This window comes from Microcebus murinus, chromosome 6 (genome assembly GCF_040939455.1).
Source record: "Microcebus murinus isolate Inina chromosome 6, M.murinus_Inina_mat1.0, whole genome shotgun sequence".
In the NCBI taxonomy this organism is placed as follows: Eukaryota; Metazoa; Chordata; class Mammalia; order Primates; family Cheirogaleidae; genus Microcebus; species Microcebus murinus.
Genome location: NC_134109.1, coordinates 64,075,521 through 64,098,128, shown reverse-complemented (window position 1 = coordinate 64,098,128; position 22,608 = coordinate 64,075,521). Strand labels below are relative to the sequence as shown.

The window sequence follows — 22,608 nt, the reverse complement described above, 5'->3', positions numbered from 1 at the left end:
TCAAAATGTCAGTTTCCAACATCCTACACATCTGTGGGTTCCTGGAGGAAAGGGGAGACATAATATAAGTAGGATCACCTCTCTTTTTACTGAAGGCAATGAAAACTTAATGCCATGCACTCTAAATTTATGAAATAAAAAGGGGCATTTGCACTGAGGAAGAAAACAACTGCATGTCAGAAACTTCTGCTTTGAGGCTTTGAGTGTTAGACTTGATCTACACATAGAAAGTGAACTGGATGGTAAACACAGTGTGTGAGAAAATCAAGTACAGTGATTTTAGGGATAAACACTCCCATAGTATCTGACCTTGCCTAAACAGACAAGGACCCTGCTTGGGTTTATGAGCTTGCTGGAAAGATGATCAAAATAGTCTGGAAAGAGCCTGGCCAATTGATTATCACCTTGGAGACACCAAGGAGAGGCTGCGAAAGCATGCCATAAACACAGTTCAAGGCTACAAAGGTTAGAACTTCTTGTTTCAAACATGGTCCGAAAGGATCACTTTATAGTATTTTATAGAAGTGTAGCCTATAACTGTCATTGGTAAACATGTAGCACTATGTGTGTGTGCATGTACATGTGCTTCTGAAACAATGTAGTAGGACCACAGACCAGATTTTAATGCAACTCAATTAAAAAAGAGAAAAAGAAAAAAGATAAGGGACTTTTTCCTTTACTTACCCTCGGGTTTTAACAATACAGGAAAATACTAACTCAGTGAAATTACATCACTCAGTGACATTTTCAGTGCATGGCTACAGAAAAATAGATACCACCACAAATTAGGCTATTTAGAGAAAGAGACATGTTTGTTCATAATTTCTGAACATTGTCTCATCTTGCATTTTATTATATTTATTCTCAAAATGGTACCACCCTCACTCTTCTTGAGATGGGAGGCAGGAATTCATCTGATCTAATTGAACCAAGCATCGGAGAACTATGTCTAACGGATCATGTAAAATAATGTAACTAAATATTTCTGAAAACATAGATTAATATTTTAGAGGCTGAACTACTTCTAGTTTCTAGAGGTCTAACTTATAGCATCAATTCCAGTCTTCCAATCTCCTCTCTCCTTCTCATTATTTCTTCCTCACAAATCTTCCCTTTTATTCTGAGTAGCCACATTCATGAGGATACCTAAGCTCTCAAAGTGAATGTCAGCAATTTCTCTCTCTCTTTCTCTCTTTTCATATTACTCATCTAGGAGCTTAGTAGTTATGAGAGGTCAGGAATTAAATGGAAAGAGACTTGAATTTTGCCCGGGGCAGGCACATCATTAGATGGACACAGATGGCTATGACTGCTTTTGGTAACAGTGGAGAGCTCTGTTTTGTGCTTTGTGGGGAGTGTGTTACGGGGGATGTGGCACCTTGCCTGCAGGATGCCCAGGCCCTTCAGAGCCTTTATTAAATATCTACTTGTTCCTAAGCTCTATGTATTTGTGAGCGTGGGCAAGGGGTACATGATGTCCCCCTCCTCCAGTGGGGTTCATAGAGAACTCTCCGATAGTGTTCATATTTATAAATATACAAATTTTTGTTCACAGCATGAATTATTAATAATAATGTACACATATGATAAGCCAAGCCTGTTGAATTACATCAGGTAACAGTACATCAAAGTAGGCCTCTCAATCTTGTTCATTTTACTGAAGGGCTCCTTCCTCACAGACCCACCACTACAAAACTCTTCTGATTCTGAAGAGGCAAGAGAGTGCTTGCTGGTTAAAAAATTCTTTGACATTTTTCCTCGCTGAAAGTGTACACTGCCCAGGTTTGAATTTGGAGACCTATTTTATACAATCATCAAAGGAAATCTTGCAATACTTGGCAAAATGCTACATGGGTGTCATGGTGCATATTTAAATAGAAAAATGACTTTTAAATTCAGATAAATCCCTAGGATTCCTGGAACTCCAGAACACAAGAGTAACAAAGTCTCACTTCTAGATAGACTTTGGCTACATTGCAAAATATCCTGGAAAATATTCATCTGGGCAGAAAATATCATCATAGTTTCATTCAAGGTAATAGCTTTTTTGGGGGGTTCATTATTTGCTCATCTGAAAAGAATCTATTTTTGACTATTATAAAGTGTATCAGGATCATATCCAATTATAGACAGATAATGCAGTTCTGGTATTCTCTCATTTTCATATTTTAATAAATGAAAATAGTAACTACATGAATCATTTGTGGCTGGGGAGATTTTCTAGGAAAGCATGCAGTCAAAAGCTCCTTTTAGTACAATACTTGTCTTAATTAAATATGTCAGCAAACCTTTATGAAATTAATAGCAGTTTATGGAAAATTGTTATTTAGAAAATATGCTGCACCCCACATAGAAAGTTAAACTGAATACTGTCCACATTTCATAAAAAATAAAGAATGTAAAATATGAGACTATAAAATGGTTAAATACAGGAATAGATTTTAGAAAGAGCAGTTTATTTACTAGTAATTTCAGTTAGGTAGTCTGAATGTTTAGAATAATATTAGGCTAGAAGCATTTAATTTCACCGAAAATAAGTTCTGGTGGAGAGCCTCTTAACCTCAAAGAGAACTTTTTGAAGGACTATTTGTTAAAATAGGTATAAAATCTATTTGACTTCTAAGAATATAATCTACTAATTCAATCAACAAATGTTTATTGAGAACCTACTAATACTTTTACAAATGTGCAAAAAATACATAAGGATATTATTCTAGCATTGTTGAAAATTTAAAAATAGAAACAATCTAATCAATAGGAGAGATTGATTACAAAAATTAATACATATCCTTGTGATGTCATACCAGGAAGGTTTTACAAAAACATATATTTTGTTGTTGTTGACATACTGTCTATCTATGCAAGCTTTATGAGGGCAGAGAATTTATCTATATTTGTCTACTTTTGCACTCTAGGATTACAAACCTGAAAGCATAAATTGAACAGGATATGCTGAAAATGGAGCAATGACCAGGTTCCTATAATAATTCTGCTACTTACACAACTGTCTCTAAAATACTTCTCTGAAGAAATTTTGGTCAAGTTTTACACATTTTTTTCTTTCAAGAAACTTATAAAGACAAAAGACTGTTATCTTCTTTACAAAATAGATATAATCAAAGTTCAAGAAAAGCAGCTTAGGCAGAAAATGCATCTCATTTCCATCAGGAGCTATGCTGTGAAGGCCTGGCTGCCTTTAGTTTGCACAACTTCCACAGAAAATCAGGCTACTCTTCAGGCCTCCTCCTTTACGCAATCTGTTCCCGACTGCAATGCGGGAGAACAAAGTGAAAAATGCTTCCCATCCTCCTTTGGCTTCATGCCCAAAGGATTATTTGAAGGGAAAGATACTAATTCACATTTAAAATTATGTCTAGAAGGCATTTTAAATTACAAACCAAATTTACAAGCATATGAAAGATTAAATTTACCTAGCTTTCACACTGAACTTTTTTGTAAGTAGAACATTTTTTTTAACAAGGATGATTTTCCAGAAATAGGAATTTACTATTATTGAAGCAGATTTATTTTATATCTCATGAATTAGAAATCCTGACTCATCAAATTTTATTAACTCAGAGCATGTTCTGGTTGTGTTTTCATTAGCTTCCTCTGTTAGAATTACCTTAATAAGACCATCTTAGCATGGACACTAATAATGGTGTTTGAAATTTATTTTCTCATAAGGAAAAATAATAGTATGTCAATTCTCAGTGGGATAGAGGTACAGAAATACAAGAAACTAAACATTAACAAGTAAACTGGTCAAAACACATCATCATAAAAAGAGCACTATTGTATACTCTGCTTTAATACTTGATCTAAATACCTCTCATCCACCTTCAGGTTAGTAATTGCTTAAGATAGAAAAAAGGACAGTTTTGAAGGGGGGCTTAATCAAAACTTTTTTGAAGGACGTTGTTTCTTTCCCATATGTAATATCTTCTGCTTGGATTATTTGCTTGATATTTCTACTTGCATACCATCTTTTTAAAAATAATCAAGAAGTTGTGATAAGATGTAAAGATTAAAGATCCTTTCTTGAAAAAGTAAGTTCAGGAACTATAATGAGCAGTTATAGTCCTCTTCAGGCAGAACTTGCTTTGGTCTTTACGGTGCCAACTGAAGCCCGTGCGCGTTGGGATTGCGTCCTCACTTTGTGTGGTTCTGTGATACTTGGGATGAGGACATGGCTCATATGGATGAGTTTCAGTGAGCATGGTGTGGGGCAAGGGCTGATCACGTTCTGTTTTATTCTCAACCTGTCTGCTCAGTTTCACAGAAAAGACACCAATGTCATGAAATCAAGGAACCAAAGGGCAAAATTTGACCTAATAAATCTAATTCTACTACTCTAATGACTTCATTGCTCTTTGTCTTATTGAAGACTGTGAATAGCTAACCAAGACAAAAAAAAAACCCAAAAACTTATGGGTTTTCTGCAGTTCAAATGAGTTGAATTCTAAGCTAAACTCTGACCTGATCATTCTCACAGAGTCAATATAGATAAATGGCTGATATCAATCCAATATTACAATGTTGGCTTCAAAAAGATAGTAAACCACATTCCTAGTGCAAGGTAGTATTAGTACCTACCTCAAAGCCAGGACTCACAGGAGACTGAAACATGAAGTTGTAAGAGCGAAAAGCAGGCAAAGATGCAGAATAAAAGGAGAAAAAGACAGGAAAACAATGTTATTGAATGTTATTGGAGGAAAGTAATGCATATTACTCAATAATGTTTCATATAGGTGTGTTTTCAAGAAAAACCAAAATGTTATACTAGTCAGTCTTTGTGGCCATAGAGTCATCTGAGTTGGAAACTACTTTTAACATGTAATTGGAATTATAGACACTAAATCGAGATTGCAATAATGCATTTTACAGTGTTAGCTGGTAGAAGTAAAAAAAAAAAATTCTACTTGTCATGGTCTCAGTGATGAAAGATGGCTCTTTCATCTTGTTGAAAATAAATTATAGTCAAAATGAAGTATTTTTGACCTTTAAGTGAAGGATTAGATTTTCTTCACAATAATTCATCCTCTCAATGGGAAAAGAAAGAAAAAGGTCATCAAAGTAATCAAACGTTACATAGTTGTTATCTGCCTGCAGGCAAGAATAAGCTGATGAATAATCAGTATCAGTCAGTGGTTTCCAAACCTGGAAAGTTCAACAGTGGAGTAGAGTTTTAATGAGAGAAATATGCCCACAGTACATTCTTTGCTCATTTTAGAGTCTTTGTTGCATGTCATTGTTTTCTATCTGATTTCATTCAAGGTTGAAATACAATTTAAAAGTAGAAAGGTTATTCTTGATTTTTTTTAAAGAAGAGAAGCAGTATCAATGAAAAATGTAAGATAGGGCTTGATTAAGTAGACAACACTTATCTGGTAATTTATATTGAATATGTTATGTTTTTTTTCTCTCTCTTAAGTTTTCTTGGCAGCTCTACCTGATAACTAGAAAACAAATCAAAACTAAAATATATTTCATTCTTTTTCATAACAAAAATGTATGACTATGTTTTGAGATATGATTTTTTTCAGTGTTGAATGAACTACTGCACGTTAAGAAAAATCCTATTACATTCTCTGAATCCCCTTATTCTCATTTGCAATCTATGGCAATTTTGTAAGAAACTTTGGGAAGTTGTGTACATTTAGATTGAGGTTCTGCCAATATTAATTGTTATCTAGTAATACCTGTTAGATTTCTGAATTGTCAGGAAACATGTGCAGAACTCAGGGACAGCAACTACTCATTTGAACAGATCCAAACCTGACTTTCAAGTAAAAATTACAATAACCCTGTTTGCAGGTAGTCTTATGAGACATATGCATGCAGGGGTGGCAAAGCTGTCTCTTTGGGAAAGGAAATCAAGTTTTTTCAATTTTTAAAGTAAGATATTATCCTTTTCATCTATATGCCTGATATCCAAAGCTCATGCTTTCCCTCCAATTATTAGCTCTCAATACCTTTATTTTGGAATCTCATCAAAATTCAACTTCAGCTAAGTGCTATTTAAGTGCATATATGAAGATGGTTTATGCAACATGTATTCATTCACTGATTCCTGTAAGTTATCATTTCCCAAAGTGCACATTTTTCCCACAAGATTTTCATGGGTTTTATGAGAAAAAGGGATTCCATATTCGAGTTAATTTAGGAACACTAATTTTATTATTACAAGACTTTTTAATTATGCTTAATAACTTCTGTCCAATTCTTGGATGAACCAAAACCATCTCCCAATCTTATTTGATCAAGATTTTTTTTGGCAGAATATTTTATGGGGCCATTATTTTGACAAAATATTTTGGGAATCACACAGACAGCTCTATCTTTTTATCTTGCTATCAATTTAAAATCACTAGAAATGTCCATAGATCACAAAGGAAAAAGAGAGCCACAGATTTCATTGGTAGTTAGCTGTATTATGCCACGGTTTCGTTTTTGTTGTTTCCTCTTGAATGAAGATCCTATGAATTACAGTTTTGCATCTATAATTGAAAACTACTGTAGGAAACAATGTTTATCATGCAAATGAATATTATGTATCTCAGGATGATGTGGTTTATTACCTTTAATTTAGCACTCAAAGAATTTGTTTCCTATTATTGAATAATGGAAGTTTAATATTCCAGTTTTCTTTTAATTGATAAGAATCTCAGAACTTTATTTATTATTCTGATATAATATTTTATCCTTTTCTCACATGACCTGTGTTGAAGAACTCCAATGACTATATAACTTATTTGGATAGCCATTGCTATTGTCATTTTAAAACATTTTTACTGAGGTATAATTTATATGAAGTAAAGTATACAACACCCTAAGTGTACAGCCTGATGAGGTTTTGTATGTGCATACACCCATGTAACCTCTACCCAGATCAAGATAGGGAATATTTCCAGCATCACAGGAAGCTCTTTTCTGCTCCCTCCCAGTTGACACCCCACTAAGAGGAACCATTATTCTGAAGTATCTCACCATAAATTGGTTTTGCTTGACTTGAACTTCATACACTGGATTCAGAAGTCTATACTCTCTTGTGTCTGACTTCTTTCTCTAAATATTATTTTGCAAGATTTATCCATGTTGTTAAGTGAATAAATAGTTCATCAATTCCATTGCTGTACCGTTCATACATCCCATTGTATGACTACACCACTATTTGCTTCATTTTTAAGCTATCACAAATAAAGACATTAAAAAACATGCTTTTCTGTGCAAAACGTAACTTTCTGTGCCTGTCTCTACGCATTTCTGTTGAATAAATACCCACAAGTAGAGCTACTGAGGCAACTACTGAGTCACATGATATGCATATGCTCAGCATTAGAAGATAACTGCCAACCAGTTTTCCAAAGTTTTGGAGCCAATATATAGTCCCAGTTGTAGTGTATAATATGTACTAGTTGCTCAATATCTTCACCAATACTTGCTATTATCAGGTTTTCTTTCAATCTCAGACATTTTGGTATAGGCATAGCTCATTACAGACTTCACTTTAAACTCCTCTATAACTAAAGATGTTGAGCACATTTTTATGTAAATTGGCTATCTTCTTTGATAAAGTGCTGTTCAAGTATTTTGCTATATTTTCAATGGGGTTGTCTGTCTTCTAACTTTTTGTAAATGTTATTTATATACTCTATATATGAATTTTTATATAATAAATTGTATTGAAAATGTCTTTCCCTACTCTATTACTTTTTACTCTCTTAATGGTAAATTTTGATGAAAATTTATTAATTTTAATGATATCCAATTTATTGATATTCTTCCTTTGTCATCAGTGATTTGAGGCCTGTTTACAAAAGCTTTTCCTACCCAAAGTTCTTGTAGATATTCTTCTATGTTATCTCCTAGAAGATCCCAATCTATAGAGAACTGATTTTGCACACAGTGTATGGCAGGGTCAACATTCATATTTTCCACATAGGTATCCAACTGGTGTCAGAAATATTTGTTGTAAAGACCATCCTTTTCTCCCAGCAGTTTTACCCCTGTCTTAAATCAGTTGGCCTTCATATGCACACAGTTTCTGGATTCTATTCTATTTCATTGGTTTATTTTTCTGTCCTTGTGTAATACCACATTGTCTTAACACTTAATTCTTTATACTTGACTTTTTGTAATACTACCTTGTCTTAACCATGGCTCTGTAATATGCTTGGAAATTCTCCAGTTTTGCTCTACATCACAGGTTCTCAACCTCAGCACTACTGACATATGGGGCTGGACATGTCCTTCATCGTGAGAGGCTGTCCTGTGCACTGACCTCTCCGTGATTGGTCCCTCAAGTCCTGATTGCCTTGGTTGCTCTTGGATGCCTTCAAACAGGGTTTTGTTCTGTCCTTTCATATTTTATTCAGCTTTTAGAATTGTCCCACAAAGGAGAGCTGATCTGAGAAAAGCTCCTCTTTCATACCTAGGAGCGTAAGTTCTATACCAGATTATTATTAAAACTTTTTGCCTAAGACAAAGTCTCGCCTAGTGTGGTTCCAATTGGCTTTGGCTTTTCCCAAATCTCACAAGAACACATGCAAAAAAAATTAAAAGATGAGCAAAGCATAGACAAATTATAAATCATTTAATCCTGACTTCTTCAATTGTCCAAAAGTCTATAAAATTGATACAATATTGATAAGTATACTTATATATAATGATATACTATATTAAAGTGTTCTATTTAAGGATCTACTGAATTCTTCTTTTGTTTACTTCTAATACTGGTGTTGGTTTACAAAAAGAAATAAATCCTTACAGAGATGTTGTGCCATAAATTGACTACATTTAGGATTTTGGAATTTTTTTAAAGATAGACATTTATTGTTAGCATAATGAATACAGTTTACTGATAAAGTTGATGACAGATAAAGTTTGCCATATGATCTATGCTGTTATAACTTTTGTTCTATCTTAAAAGCATTATAGAAATCTGAGATTCAATTTCTGTGCCCAAAATGAATAAATTAATAGAATTACCAATGTCTTAATCTGTACCTGAAATAGGGCTTTTATAGTAAAAATAAACAGTCAATTATGAAACAAGAAATATAATTTTCTTATATTTGAAAGAAAATATATACACTTATCAGGCTGACTTACAAAATGGATAGTCTAATGTCATTAATGATAACATAGGTTATCATCCTTTTCAGAAATGGAAAATATTCTTTATTATATATAGAATCAAAAGGTTTTTATGATTATTGCCATAATATCTTACTAGGCGTTCATATAATTTTTAGATTATACTTACTGGCCTTTTATGTCTTGTCCAAGGTTGAAATATGCATTGTACTCCAAGCATGCCTGCCTAGAGTTGGGTAATTTTGTCCCTACATGAAGTAGCCAAGACATGAGAGGGAACAAAAGCAACAGAGAAATATGTGTTCCCCTCAGGGTGGATGAATGTATCCTACTTTCTCAGGGATTGGATAAAAAGAGAGAAGCAGCCACCCCACAAGGACACAAAGGGCTTTGATTCATGTAAAATATGATTTTGAAAGCCAGCGTGTCAAATAATGTCAAAAACATTATTTACAAAGGTATTTCTTATTTAAAGTTTACCTGAAGAGCATTTTATATAAGGTTGTAAAAGCTTATGATGGCAATATTTTTCAAAGTATCATATGGCTCCAATATTTTCTCTCACATCAAAAATATCTGATTTGATCACAATTTTACAAGTCTTCTTGACAGACATGGTTAAAATTTGAATTTTAAAAATATATTTGTAAAATGGATTTTATGCATTCTACAGCTTATAATCAAGTAATTCAAATATTGAAATAGTTTTTTTAATTTGGTTATATAAAGCAATTAAATAAATTTGTTTAAAAACACAAAAATCTGTGTTATAGTTACATAAGCTAAGTTATATTTATATATAAATTATGTAGATTTATATATATGCATAGATATAATTTGAATATATAAGTTAATCTATACATATAAAACCTAAATTGTATATGTGATGTTTTGAAGTATAGATATATATGTGTGCACATAAGATATACACAAATGTGTATGCATATATATATATGTATATATAGATATACACACCCACCTATGTGTTTATATGTATTATATAAGATTAAGGTATGATAAAAAGAAGTAATCTTGAACAGGATAAAATTAAGGTAGGATAAAAAGAAGTAATCTTAATTATCTAGATTAAATATATTCTAATGATGAATGACTTTAGAGCTTTTGATTTTTTGTGAGGTGCTAATTTTTAAAAACCGTTTCCTGTTAAAATTGAAAACACATAATTAATTTATAATTTGTTTCTTAAATTCATTTTTAAATACCTATCTTATAAACATGACTCTCAGTAACTATGCTTAAAAGCAAGAATAACTGCTATAACTTATAAAATCACTACTTGCAAAAATTCAAACTCAATCAAAGAACTTCTGATCTGGGAAGATGACATAAGAATTATTTTTTTAAAAATAATATATTTTATTTAAACAGCTTTCCATAAGAATATCACTAATTTCAATTAATAGAACTTTATGGAATAATATATAATCATACTTACACTTTCTATATTACAAAAATATAACATATTATCCTAGTTATTGGTGGAATTTATAATCTGCTTTCCCCCAATGAGTTCACTTAATGATATACTGAAAACACAAGAAAGCTCCAAAAGAAAGTTCTGTAAGAGCAGAGTATGAAATTTTCCTATTTATCAAAATGAGCATTCATGTGAGTTATATGGTGGTTTATGCTGTAACAAAATTTAGTGCTATAAAGATCACAATAAAATATTTTCAAAACAATGAAGTAATTAATATAACTTCTTACAGATGTCTTCAAAATTTATTGCCCCTTTCCATTACAAGAGGGATCTATTTAACCTAAATGTTTTAGTAATTTTTAAACATTGTTTTCTTTCTAGTTAATTTTTATAATAGCTAGATTATAAAGAATCCTCATAATATCCACTGGGAGATGCGAGGAGTAAATATGGGGAATTTAAAGTCTCAAACCATTAACCTCTTCCAAAATAAAGTTTTTATTTTAAAAAATCACATAATTACCAAAATTTTGATTTTGTTTTGAATGTTTGGAAAATCCAAATTTAACTTTCTTAAAGAAGTGAAGTATCCCAAGAATGGAAAAACAAGCACCACATATATTCACCAGCAAGCTGGTATTAACTGAGCAGCACCTAAGTGGACACATAGGTACTACAGTAATAGGGTATTGGGCAGGGGGAAGGGGGCGGATATATACATACATAATGAGTGAGATGTGCACCATCTGGGGGATGGTCATGCTGGAAACTCAGACTTGTGGGGGGAGGGGGGAAAGGGCATTTATTGAAACTTTAAGATCTGTACCCCCATAATATGCCGAAATTAAAAATAAATAAATAAATAAAAAGAAGAATATTTAAACCATATCCATAAGATATATATTCTAGAGCTAATGGAAATATTTGACATATTAAGTGCTATTTTTTTCTCAAAGGACTTATCAATGTCTGACAATAACCCTGCATGTATGCCAGTAATGCTACGCAATAAAGACTTTCATAGTTTCCTAAGAGCAAATTTCAAATTTTCTCCCAAAATAAACACTCAGCCATGCCACAAATTCCTCTAATAATCTTCAGAGAACATTTTTTATCTCTGGTTTCTAAATTTTGACAAACTATGTTTTGCAACATTAACACATTAGTCGGTGCTGCTCTGGCCCTATGACCACGATAAAACCTCACATATTTTATAATTTCGCTAAGCTCCGTGATAAAAAGCAAACTCGAAGCTGTTGGATATTTGATGAAGCAGTGACCAATCTACAGCACAGGCCCTGAAGAAACACTGTCATTAACACCCCAGCTGTGTCCTCCCTCCCAGCACACTGTCTTGGATTGACACTGTTATCACATCATCCCACAGATTTCTCATGTAAACGGGGAAGTGGATAAACAGGAGGCCATACCAGAAGGGGCTCGTCAGGGGCACTGGTGGAGAGCTCAGCAGATGATGTGCGGACGGTGCTGAGTCCAGTGAGGGAAACATTGGAGAGCCTTCGCCGCCTCACGCCACTGCAATTGTTGGGGATTTTAAATGCACATCTCTTATGGTAATTCAGACCACATCCTGGAAGGTGAAAATAAAAATAGCTTTTGTTCAACCATAAATTAAAGACCTATTCCAATATTAGTTGTAAAGTATACATTTTTTTAAAAAAATAGTACTCCCATTTTTCTTGAGGCTATTTGGAAATTCAAATTTTGTTGTTTTGGCTTTATCTGATTTTTTTTTTCCCATTTGTAAATGGGTTTTGAATTCTGATCTTAATTGGACAAGCTCAGTGACTACACTGATTATCATTTTTCAAAACGTCTGTGATATAACAGACTTGGGCTTTGAGGGATCAAGTAACAAAACTCCCAGGTTTGAATCTTGTCCCTATAACTGTTTTGTCTACATGGTCTTGAACAAATTATCTCACCTCAGTTTTCCTGTCTATAAAATGAAGATAGTAATAACAACCCTGAAGAATTATTAAAAAGATATGTAAAATACCTCACATGCTGGTTTTCACATGTTAGGTGATCAATAATTGGAAGCAGATTTCCCACTCAGGGAAGTATCATCTTCCTTTCAGTATTTCTACTATTCATATTCCCCATGCAGCTGGAGTTCACTACTTAGAATTTCCTCATGTGTCACAGCAGGCCAGACAAATTCATAAAACTACACTTTAGGCAGAATTTCTTTTATATCACTGACTCCTAATTTCTCTCCTCAAAACACAGAAATTCAAAAATTACAGTTAACTTATTTATAGGTTGCATCATAAATGCTCAGTCATACTGGTCAAAATTCAAAGAGCTCTATCCCCCAATCCAAAGAGAACAGGGTGTGATTGGGTAAGATTTTAACATTTTTATCATGTTGTTTTAGCACATTGAATTGTGCAGTTCAAGGAGTTCCTACCACAGGCATGATAAAACTATGGTATCGGTGTAGAAATGCAGGTACAATTTCAAGTTTGCCACTCAACAGCTAAATGACCTTAGATGATTTGATTAACCTCTTGAATCTATGCTCATTTCAACAAACACATGTTGAATGCCTATGATACCAATTTCTGGTTTATTTAAGATGCAAAAATTTTATTTTTAGTCTATTATTAAAACATCTAACAATACAGGGGAGAGACACATCCACATGATAAAGGGGAAAGGATGTGAAAATCATGGATTCCCAAATTAGACCAAGTATATCAAAGACATGAAATTTAAAGAAATGAACAGAACAGAATCCATGCACCCAAAAACACCTGGAAGATAATTCTGAGGGAAAGATTCGGTAATGGTGGGCACGACATAGCAGAACGTTCCAGCAGGCAATCGACTTGGCAGGGGAAGAAATCAGCTTGCTTACCTTCACATTTAAGGCCCTGACGCACCAGGCCCCACAGCATTTCTCCACAGTGATCACAGAACGCTGGAGCTCTGTAGGAATGAACAAAGAGAGCGTGCGGACGAATCTGAAAGTCTTCAAAGGTGGCGGACGCTGTAAAAATAGTGACGTTGAAAAATAAGTTGAATGGATACCCTGATCCGTAAACAGTAAGTATTCAAGATAATAAATATGCAGGTGTGGATATAACGCTCCAGGCCAAGCCAGGGAAGATAAGATGCAACACAGCTCGCACTTTTAGCCTTTATTCTTTCCAGCCATGGTTTTACAAGTGATGGCACAGCAACCCTCTCTCTCCTCCTCCTCCTGAATGGCAAAGCTTCAGACCACTTTGAAAAGAGCTGAACTGATGGAAGAAAGCATGAATGAAAGATTGTCAACCCAATTTACAAATGCCTTATGTTACTTAAAATATTTTGCTTTTTTTCTTTTTTACATGAACTGGAAAGGCATTAAAATTACTAATGAAAATAAAAAGTTAATGAATTCAGACAGATCTGAAAATAGTGTACCGAAGTATGATCACGAAGAGGTACACTAGAAGTGCAGAGTGCGGCTGAAAGAAAGATGAGAAATCTGAGCAGCCTCTTCTTGGAAAGACAGAGCTGTTTGAACGCTTGGGCAATATACCTGAGCCAGAACTAAGCAGCCTCTTCACCAGCTGCCAGACAGAGGGAGTGAATACATACACTGGTGAACTGGGGTGCACGCTGAGAAATACACTTTAGCGAACCATATTTGTGTTGTAGCATATTTTTTGTAATTGCTTATTCAATATGGTAATCGTTCAGAATATCGAAATCCATTTTTTAAATTACACTTTTCCATATGATATTTTTATATTATAAAAGTGGTTTGTGGTTTTTTTGTTGTTGTTGCTGTTGTTCAAATCAAGAAGTAGAAAGGTACAGAGAATTAAAACTAAGAAATTGGCCCTTCTTCGAAAGTTCTAAGGGAAAGTTGTGGATATTTCCAGACCTCTTTGCATCCATACGCTTGATGTTGAGGCTGCACAACAATACTGAGAGTGCCATCCCGGCAGTCGGAAGAGCTGAGTGAGCCTTTGCCATTACTAGAGTGACATCTCACTTAATAATCATGAGCCTCAGTTCCTCATACCTAAGAAGAGAAGGTCTCTCTGATGATGACTTCTCCAGTTTCTTAAAGTTAAAACTTCCATTAATGTTATATTAGAACCACAAGCACTTCATTTTATAGGTTTTATTAAAAGAGAATTTGAGGGAAAACGTAGGCCTTAGATAAATTCATGTATTCTGCCTTCCTTTCCCTCCCTCCTCAATTAAAATAAATTTAGGAAATAGCATATTATGTTTCCCACTTCAAGATTCACAATATTATGGTCAATGCTTATTCCAAGTAAAATTAGTAAAAAGATGTGGTTTGGGCAACCTCTAATTTGGAGAATGCTAAATTCTCTTCAAAATTGGTCTCTCATGCTCATGTACAAAATTTGTTTTTAAAATATCAGTGGAAATAGTTAAAGTAAATACTTTATGCCAATCACTAACTCCCAGCTTCTTACCTAATCCCCAAAGTTATCCCTCAGGATCAAACAACTATGACAATACTATGGCAGCAATTAGTTGAATAATTACTGTAGTTTTCAAAATAAGGAACACTGAAATTTGACAATACAAATACCAAGCTGTGTTCAGACATTTTCGGAATTAATCAGGAAGAATATAAATAATTAAACTAAAGATTTTCAATGACACCCCATCCCCCAATTTATGTCAGGTAAATTTGTTTTCTAATTTTTGAAGGGGATTAACATTCACAAGCAGTTAGCACCCTTGACTTATGTTTAAATGCCATATTTCTAAAGTTCAATTTTAATATTCTCCTGTTAATTTTAGAATAATTAAATACATTTTTAAAATAAAACTACCAAGTGTGGTAAGGTTTTACATCCATTTGAAATCAAAGCACAACATCCATTCATTATGAATTTACCTGTTCTGCACCCTGGGGGAAATCAGCATTAGTTGAGTGTGTGCATGCCGTCTCGCCTAATCACAAAATTGCACTTCAGAGATAATCACTTAGCACAGGAAAACAAAGTGAATACTGTAATTCCATTTCATTTAAGTTTAGGAATCAAAATGGACAGATAAGAATAGGAATATTAAAGTGTCTAGCGATTCCAAGAGAGGAACAATGTGCTATCTGTCAATTTGTCATAATCAATCAGCCGACCTAAATTAAAACCATATGACAGGGCAACAAACTAAACACAATGGGCCCCTTATATTGGTATTTTTGTCTCTTTGATTTGCTCTATTCACAGTCTATTGTTATACTCCAGTGTGCAAGAGAAGAGAAAATGACATGCTTTTCTTAGTCATTGAGCATTTGAAACAGGTAATTGAGCCAAAAACCCCTAAGATAATCAGTAGTTCTTTTAACGTTCATTATAAATTGTTGCACAAAATGGAATAAACTGTTTGGTTAGCAGTACAGAAGAAATGAGGCTTCTGAAGCAAAATAAATAATCTTTGGAGGTCAAAATTATTTGCATAATAAAATGATGTCAGATCTTCAAAAATTTTTGTAATTTTTTTTTCTGATAATTTTGGCAATTTGGGAGAAGCATTAACTCTTTCTGGCTATGACAAGTTGGAACTGACATAATAAGAAATGCTTAACACATTGCAAGCATAATTTCATTTCATTTTTGACAAGCTATCTATGATGCAGATATTATTATCTCCATTTTATAGATGAGAAAACTAATACTCAGAAATTAAGGAGCTACACTAGTTAGCATAGGATCCACATTCAGGCAGTCCTGACACCAGAATCATATAAACTCTCTCAGCCATTATGACTCAATTTACTGCATTTCTTTGACCATAAAAACACTATGGATTATATGCCACACCTTTTACTTTATGTACCATTGGAAAATATTTTTTTAAACACTGCAATTAAATATATATAACACATAGCCCATTGTAATATGCATCCTTATCTAAGAGATATTTAAAAACTTAGGGAAGTAAGAGTCCACTAAATAAAGTATAGAACAAAATTAATTCAATTCTCAAGAATGAACATTCTTTTAATATGTTTTCTGCATGGACTCCACATTTAGAACTCCTTCCCCTCCAAATAAATTGGAGTTAGGAATAACAATTGGTTTTTTAAATTTTTTACAAAAATCAAAGGTAGTGCATAGCTAACAGTCAATTGGTGCTTTATTTCCAAGTGATAAACATGCCACCACATTGAATTGATTTGTCTGGCCCAAAGCAAAATGTTTTGAAGTTTTTAAAAGCTGTGAAGCTTTGTTGGGAAAACTTAATTTTTCCTTAGCCTCTGTATTGAAAATAGCTTCTGGATGTCAATTCCCCCTCCTTACCCCACCCCCACAGATTCACATAGTCCCAGTTAAATATAAAGGTATTCTTTGGATTAAAAAAGCATCTACTTTAACCTCCGGTTATTCATCCGTACACACACATAATAGACATACATAAATTATCCTCTGTTGCTTGAGGGATTTCACTGGTTAAATGATTACTACTCACAATCAGTATATTGCATTTGTGAATATCTCAAATTATTAGAATGTTCCTTATATTGAGCCCCCAATATTCCTCTATAACATCTATTTAGTTGTCACAGTTCTAAAAGCAAGCCTTTAAAACTAAGACATTTTTATATACTTAAGTCAGTTCACATAGGCCAAACCGCCCTAATAACTTGATGCATATAGCTGATTTATGTCTTGTTTTATTAATATAGCTAGAACCTACTAGGAAATATAGTAATTGTTGGAAATAGAAAAATGACTATCTGTCCAGAGTTCAAAGTCAAAGTGAGGATTACAGCCTCATAAATAACTACCACACAGAATGCAGGGATGGAAACACAAAAGAGAGAATGGCTAAGTCTGCCTAGGTCTGTCAGGGAAAGCCTCCTCAAGAAGAAGCACTGCAGAATCTTGAAGGATGAGGAATATTTTGAAGAGCAGAGAACGGGATAAAGAAAAAAGGAAGCATTTTTATATAGTCTGATTTTATTTAATTATAAGTAATTTGTAGGATTATCTACATATTTCTTTACAATCACTGTGTGTTCTTGACACTTCATCTTTGGTGGACTGTCAGGGTGGTCAGCAAAGTAACTCTAAATTGTCCATGAGGCAAGTAACTGAGAGATGGCACCAGATCGTTTCCACACTACTATGACAGTGCTTGTAAAATTAAGCCTGCACATGTGCATACTCCCCTCCCCACCATCCAATACAACATATACCTAAACCATCCAGTACACGTATACCTACCCCATCCAGTACACGTATACCTACCCCATCCAGTACATGTATACCTACCCCATCCAGTACAACATATACCTACACCCCAAGGCTGGTCATTTTTCCTGCTTCTCCATTGATCCCAGTCTCCCCAAGCTACTTATATATCAGATTCCCCCCCTGATGCAGCCTTTTTTCAAATTAATCTCAAACTTCACATTTTTTAACACCTGGAAACATCTAGAGTTGGAAAGACTCCACAGCTCTCCAACGACAGGAACATTCAATAAATTCTTGTCGAGACACTTACAATAGCATCTTTCAGATGGCTGAAGAGACAAAGAAGAGAATCTCCATTTTTTTATTGAACATCTCACCAAAAAAATCATTAAGTGAGGTTCAATGATGGGAACTTGGGAGGCTGTGAATATTTCATCCCAAAGCTCATAGTAGCCAAGAGAAAAAACATAAACTTGATTTAGATATGTTGATTAGGCAGCTCAGAAGTTTCTGGGAAATGATTTTATAAGTCCACGATCAGAAACTAAAAAAAAAATTATGGCTCCAATAGGAATAAGATCTCACAAACCAGATTGATAACACAATATACAGTTATCCTAATTAGGGAGAAATAGGGGGTGGAAACTATTAATAGATAAACTGATGAGAAGGAAAGAATGAAGGAACTGTCTGAGAACCTCATACTCAGAAAGGGAATATAGCAAGGACAGAAGGAGCAGCACAGAGGCTGAATGCTCCGGCCAGAAAACCACCCAAGAAAGGACAAAGAAGAAAAAAATTGAAGCTTTTAAAAAGCTAAAACAGAACAAAAGATCTTTCAACTGTGTTTTATGTGAAAAGAATGCAGAGATAGGCCTGAACCACAGGGAAAAAAAAATAGTTTAATGCTAACAGACAAAATAGGAAAAGCTGAACTATTTCATTGTAATTTTGTTTATATCTTTTCTAGAAAAGTGAAGCATCTTTAAGCTAAAAGATAGCTTAAAAACAGTAAGAAGAAACATACTCAAGAAGAAAATAAAGTCTAGGATGGATGAACAAATATTATCTAAGGGCTTTAAATGAATTATTTTCAATAGGCCCAAATGACTTCTGAGGAATCAAAAGTTTATTTTAATATTAACAAAATATTGACTTCAATATTCTAATAAGAATGGAAAAGTTTAGTAGGAGAGTAATGAAGACATTTACCCCTATGTGATATCAAACTATTCTATAATATAATGATAATTAAAAATGTGTGGTGGGTATGTAAGACAAAAGAGAGAGATCAATAGGATAGAAGTGAAATCCAGAAATTTCTCCGATGTATAAATTTAAAACGTGAAGGAAGATATATAATTCAATACAAAAGGGAGACATTATTTTAAAAATAATTAACAGTAGCAATTAGTAACTTGGGGGAAAACACAATATAGAAACTTTTCTCCTATCTTACACTAAATTAATTACCTGGTAAGTAAAAAGTTAAATACACATACAAAACTATAGAAGAACTAGATGGGAACAGAGTAATACTTATCAAATCTTTGGAAAGAAAATGACTTAGAAGAGTTCACAAATCTACAAAGTGATGGAAGAAATCAAACGAGAGATTCATTAGCATGATCATGTAGCAGGTACTACTGGTTGATTGCCAAAGAGCCATATAATAGTCTTTTATACTTAGCATAGTTGCAACAGGTTTACTTATAATAATTACATATTCTAGGCCACAGAAAGCTAATTACATTTAATACTTTCCAGTATACAGAACCATAATTACTAACATTCCAGCAGAAATCCCTAGGCATTTTTAGATACCAGGTAGGCAGCTGACATGGCCTCTGTTCTATTATGAAAATTAAGAAAGTTAATATGTATTCATTCTTTCTCATTTTTTAAAAAAATTTCAGAATATTACTGGGGTACAAATGTTTTGGTTACATGACTGCTTTAATATTGCTTGAGACAAAGTCATAAGTGTGCCCCTCTCCAAGATAGTGTACATTGTAACCATTGGGTATGATTTCACCCATCTTCCTCCTCCCTCTTCCTACCTGTTGGATTCCCATTGAGCTTTACTTCCTATTGTGCACATAAATGTTGTTCAGTAAGTTCCAATTTAATAATGAGTACATGTGATATTATTTGTGTTTCCATTCTTTGATACTTCACTTAGGATAATGGTCTCCAGTTCCATCCATATTGTTACAAAAGGTATTAAATTCATTTTTATGGCTGAGTAGTACTCCATGGTATAAATATAGCACTTTTTATTAATCTACTCATGAATTGATGGGCACTTGGGTTGATTTCACATCTTTGCAAATTCTGCTGCAATAAACATTCGAGTGCAGGTGTCTTTTTGAGACGATGATTTCTTTTCCTTTAGGTAAATACCCAGTAGTGGGATTGCTGGATCAAATGGTAGGTCTACTTTTAGTTCTTTGAGGAATATCCATACTGTTTACCATAGAGGCTGTACTAGTTTGCACTCCCACCAACAGTGTATAAGCTTTACTTTCTCTCCACGTCCAGGCCAGCATCTATTGTTTTGGGACTTTTTGATAAAAGTCATTCTCACTGTGGCTAGGTGATATCTATCTTGTGGTTTTGATCTGCATTTCCCTGATGTTTAGTGACATTGCATTTTTTCATGTTTATTGGCCATTTATCTATCCTCTTTTTTTTTTTTTTTTTTTTTTTTTTTTTTTTTTTTTTGAGACAGAGTCTCGCTTTGTTTTCCAGGCTAGAGTGAGTGCCATGGCGTCAGCCTAGCTCACAGCAACCTCAAACTCCTGGGCTCAAGCAATCCTGCTGCCTCAGCCTCCCGAGTAGCTGGGACTACAGGCATGCGCCACCATGCCCGGCTAATTTTTTTTTATATATATATCAGTTGGCCAATTAATTTCTTTCTATTTATAGTAGAGACGGGGTCTCGCTCTTGCTCAGGCTGATTTTGAACTCCTGACCTTGAGCAATCCACCCACCTCGGCCTCCCAAGAGCTAGGATTACAGACGTGAGCCACAGCGCCCGGCCTATCTATCCTCTTTTGAAGAGCTTATGTTCATGTCTTCTGCCCACTCTATAATGGATTGTTTGATTTTTTTCTTGCATTCCTTCTCATAAAGAATAAAATTATTTTGGTCCTTTTTTTTAAAAAAACCCAGAAGGTAGCAACAGGACAGTAGGAGTGTTTGACGGTGTGCCTAAAACCCTACTCAAGAAGTAGCTTAGTACTTACTACTCATGAACCCAGAGAGTTACAGTTAACATATGAAGGATCCTTTATTTCTCTTTATTTCTCTCCCAGGCAACTAAGCTCTATGGTTGTTGCATAACATCTGTTTTAGATGGAGTAATTCCTCTGCCAGGAAGATGATGCTATGGTAAAGAGCTACAAAATATATACAATAATTACTTGTCAACCCCAAAATAAATTCATTTAAAAAATAACTACAAAATGGAATCTTATGTAACTAAAGGAAGAGAGCTGTAAAGTGGAATTATTTTATGCCATCTACCTCCATACTGAGTTGCTTGAGAACACTCTCCTCAATATACTTTTTGCTTCAGCCATTTCTGATGCCCACTTACCTTTCACACCAATCTTTCCTTCTGTTTCACATGCAGCTATGCCTCATGTAGCTAACTCCTATTCAACCACATCTCAGCTCAGTGTCACCTGCTCTGGGAAGCCTCCTGGGATATGCCCACACCCACCTGCAGCAGACGGCCCTCTTCTCTGTTCTATTGCCTCCTGGGCACACTTCTGTCATAAAATGTATCACTGAATACTGCCATCCCTTACTAATCTATCTGTTCACATTTGATATAAAAGATTGCTGGAGGACACAGACCACAACTTCTCTGAGTGTGTATGCACATATTAATAAAATGATCAATTAATAATCATGGTTGAATAAATAAAGCAATGCCTTTAAAACTCAAGTTGCTTGGATGCGATTCTAAGGTTCTACATTTTATTAAGTCCTAATACTCTGTAAATATATTTTTCAAGTTCAAAAGCTAAGCCCATCAGAATCATAGTTTGGATCACATTTTAAAAAGTACTTAGCAATGCTTTCTAGAGAAGTCCTTGCCAGTACCTTTTTATTCTACAGGCAGTATGGTGTCAGTCATGATGAAAGCATGGACAGAGTACCAGGGCAAATCTGTGATCTAATCCTGGTTACAGCAGCTGGTGACCTGGGGGAAGTTACTTCACCTTTCTGAACCTCAGCATCCCTTTCTGTAAAATGGGCTTAATGAAACTCACCTTGTTATGTTACAAAAGTGACACAGTTGGGATACAAAGTGATTAGCATAGTCCTTGGCATACCAGTGGCAGTTGCCACAGAGAGTTCTCAGCATAAAGATAAAAAGTATGAGCTTCGTAGTCAGAAGACTTGGGTTTGAATCACAGTTATTAATATTATTTATAATAATTATTGTCATAATTATCAAAACTAATGAAGGGGAATATTGCTTATAAGTCGATTCCTAATCCAGGGCACTTAAAAACTAAGGGCTATAAAAACTATTATTATTTGTTCCCTTTACCATTTCATAAAGAATATGTTTCCACTCCAGAGGAAATCGCTTTTCTATCCACTGTTCTGGTTAACACTAATTAAATGTAGCTAAGTCCATAGGCCTGTGTCTAGTTCCTTCCCTAAAATGAATCCATTAACAGTTGGGAATTGCAGTGGGGAAAGAAGGGTCACCATATCCTGATGTGACTGAATGACAAATGCCACAGCTGGAAAGAGATTAGAGAGCATCTCAGGTCAAGAAAGAATATAAATGGTTGCCCCATGTGTCCAACATAGAGGAAAAAGAAAATTAAGTAAAAATGTCAT

General features: G+C 34.3%; 1 protein-coding gene across 2 annotated transcripts in view; it reads right to left on the bottom strand.

Annotated features, from left to right (window-relative positions):
* The window catches only part of PRKD1 (protein kinase D1), a 292,389-nt gene that overhangs the window by 61,389 nt on the left and 208,392 nt on the right, over positions 1-22,608 (bottom strand). Inside the window, exons 3-5 of one of the 2 annotated variants that reach the window (XM_020285846.2) lie at positions 13,425-13,556; positions 11,971-12,131; positions 4,597-4,620 (exon numbers count right to left, since the gene is read on the bottom strand). In XM_020285846.2, coding sequence (XP_020141435.2) covers positions 4,597-4,620; positions 11,971-12,131; positions 13,425-13,556 — 317 coding nt within the window. The remainder of the gene's footprint in view (positions 1-4,596; positions 4,621-11,970; positions 12,132-13,424; positions 13,557-22,608) is intronic. The other variant, XM_020285847.2, reaches the window with a different exon arrangement.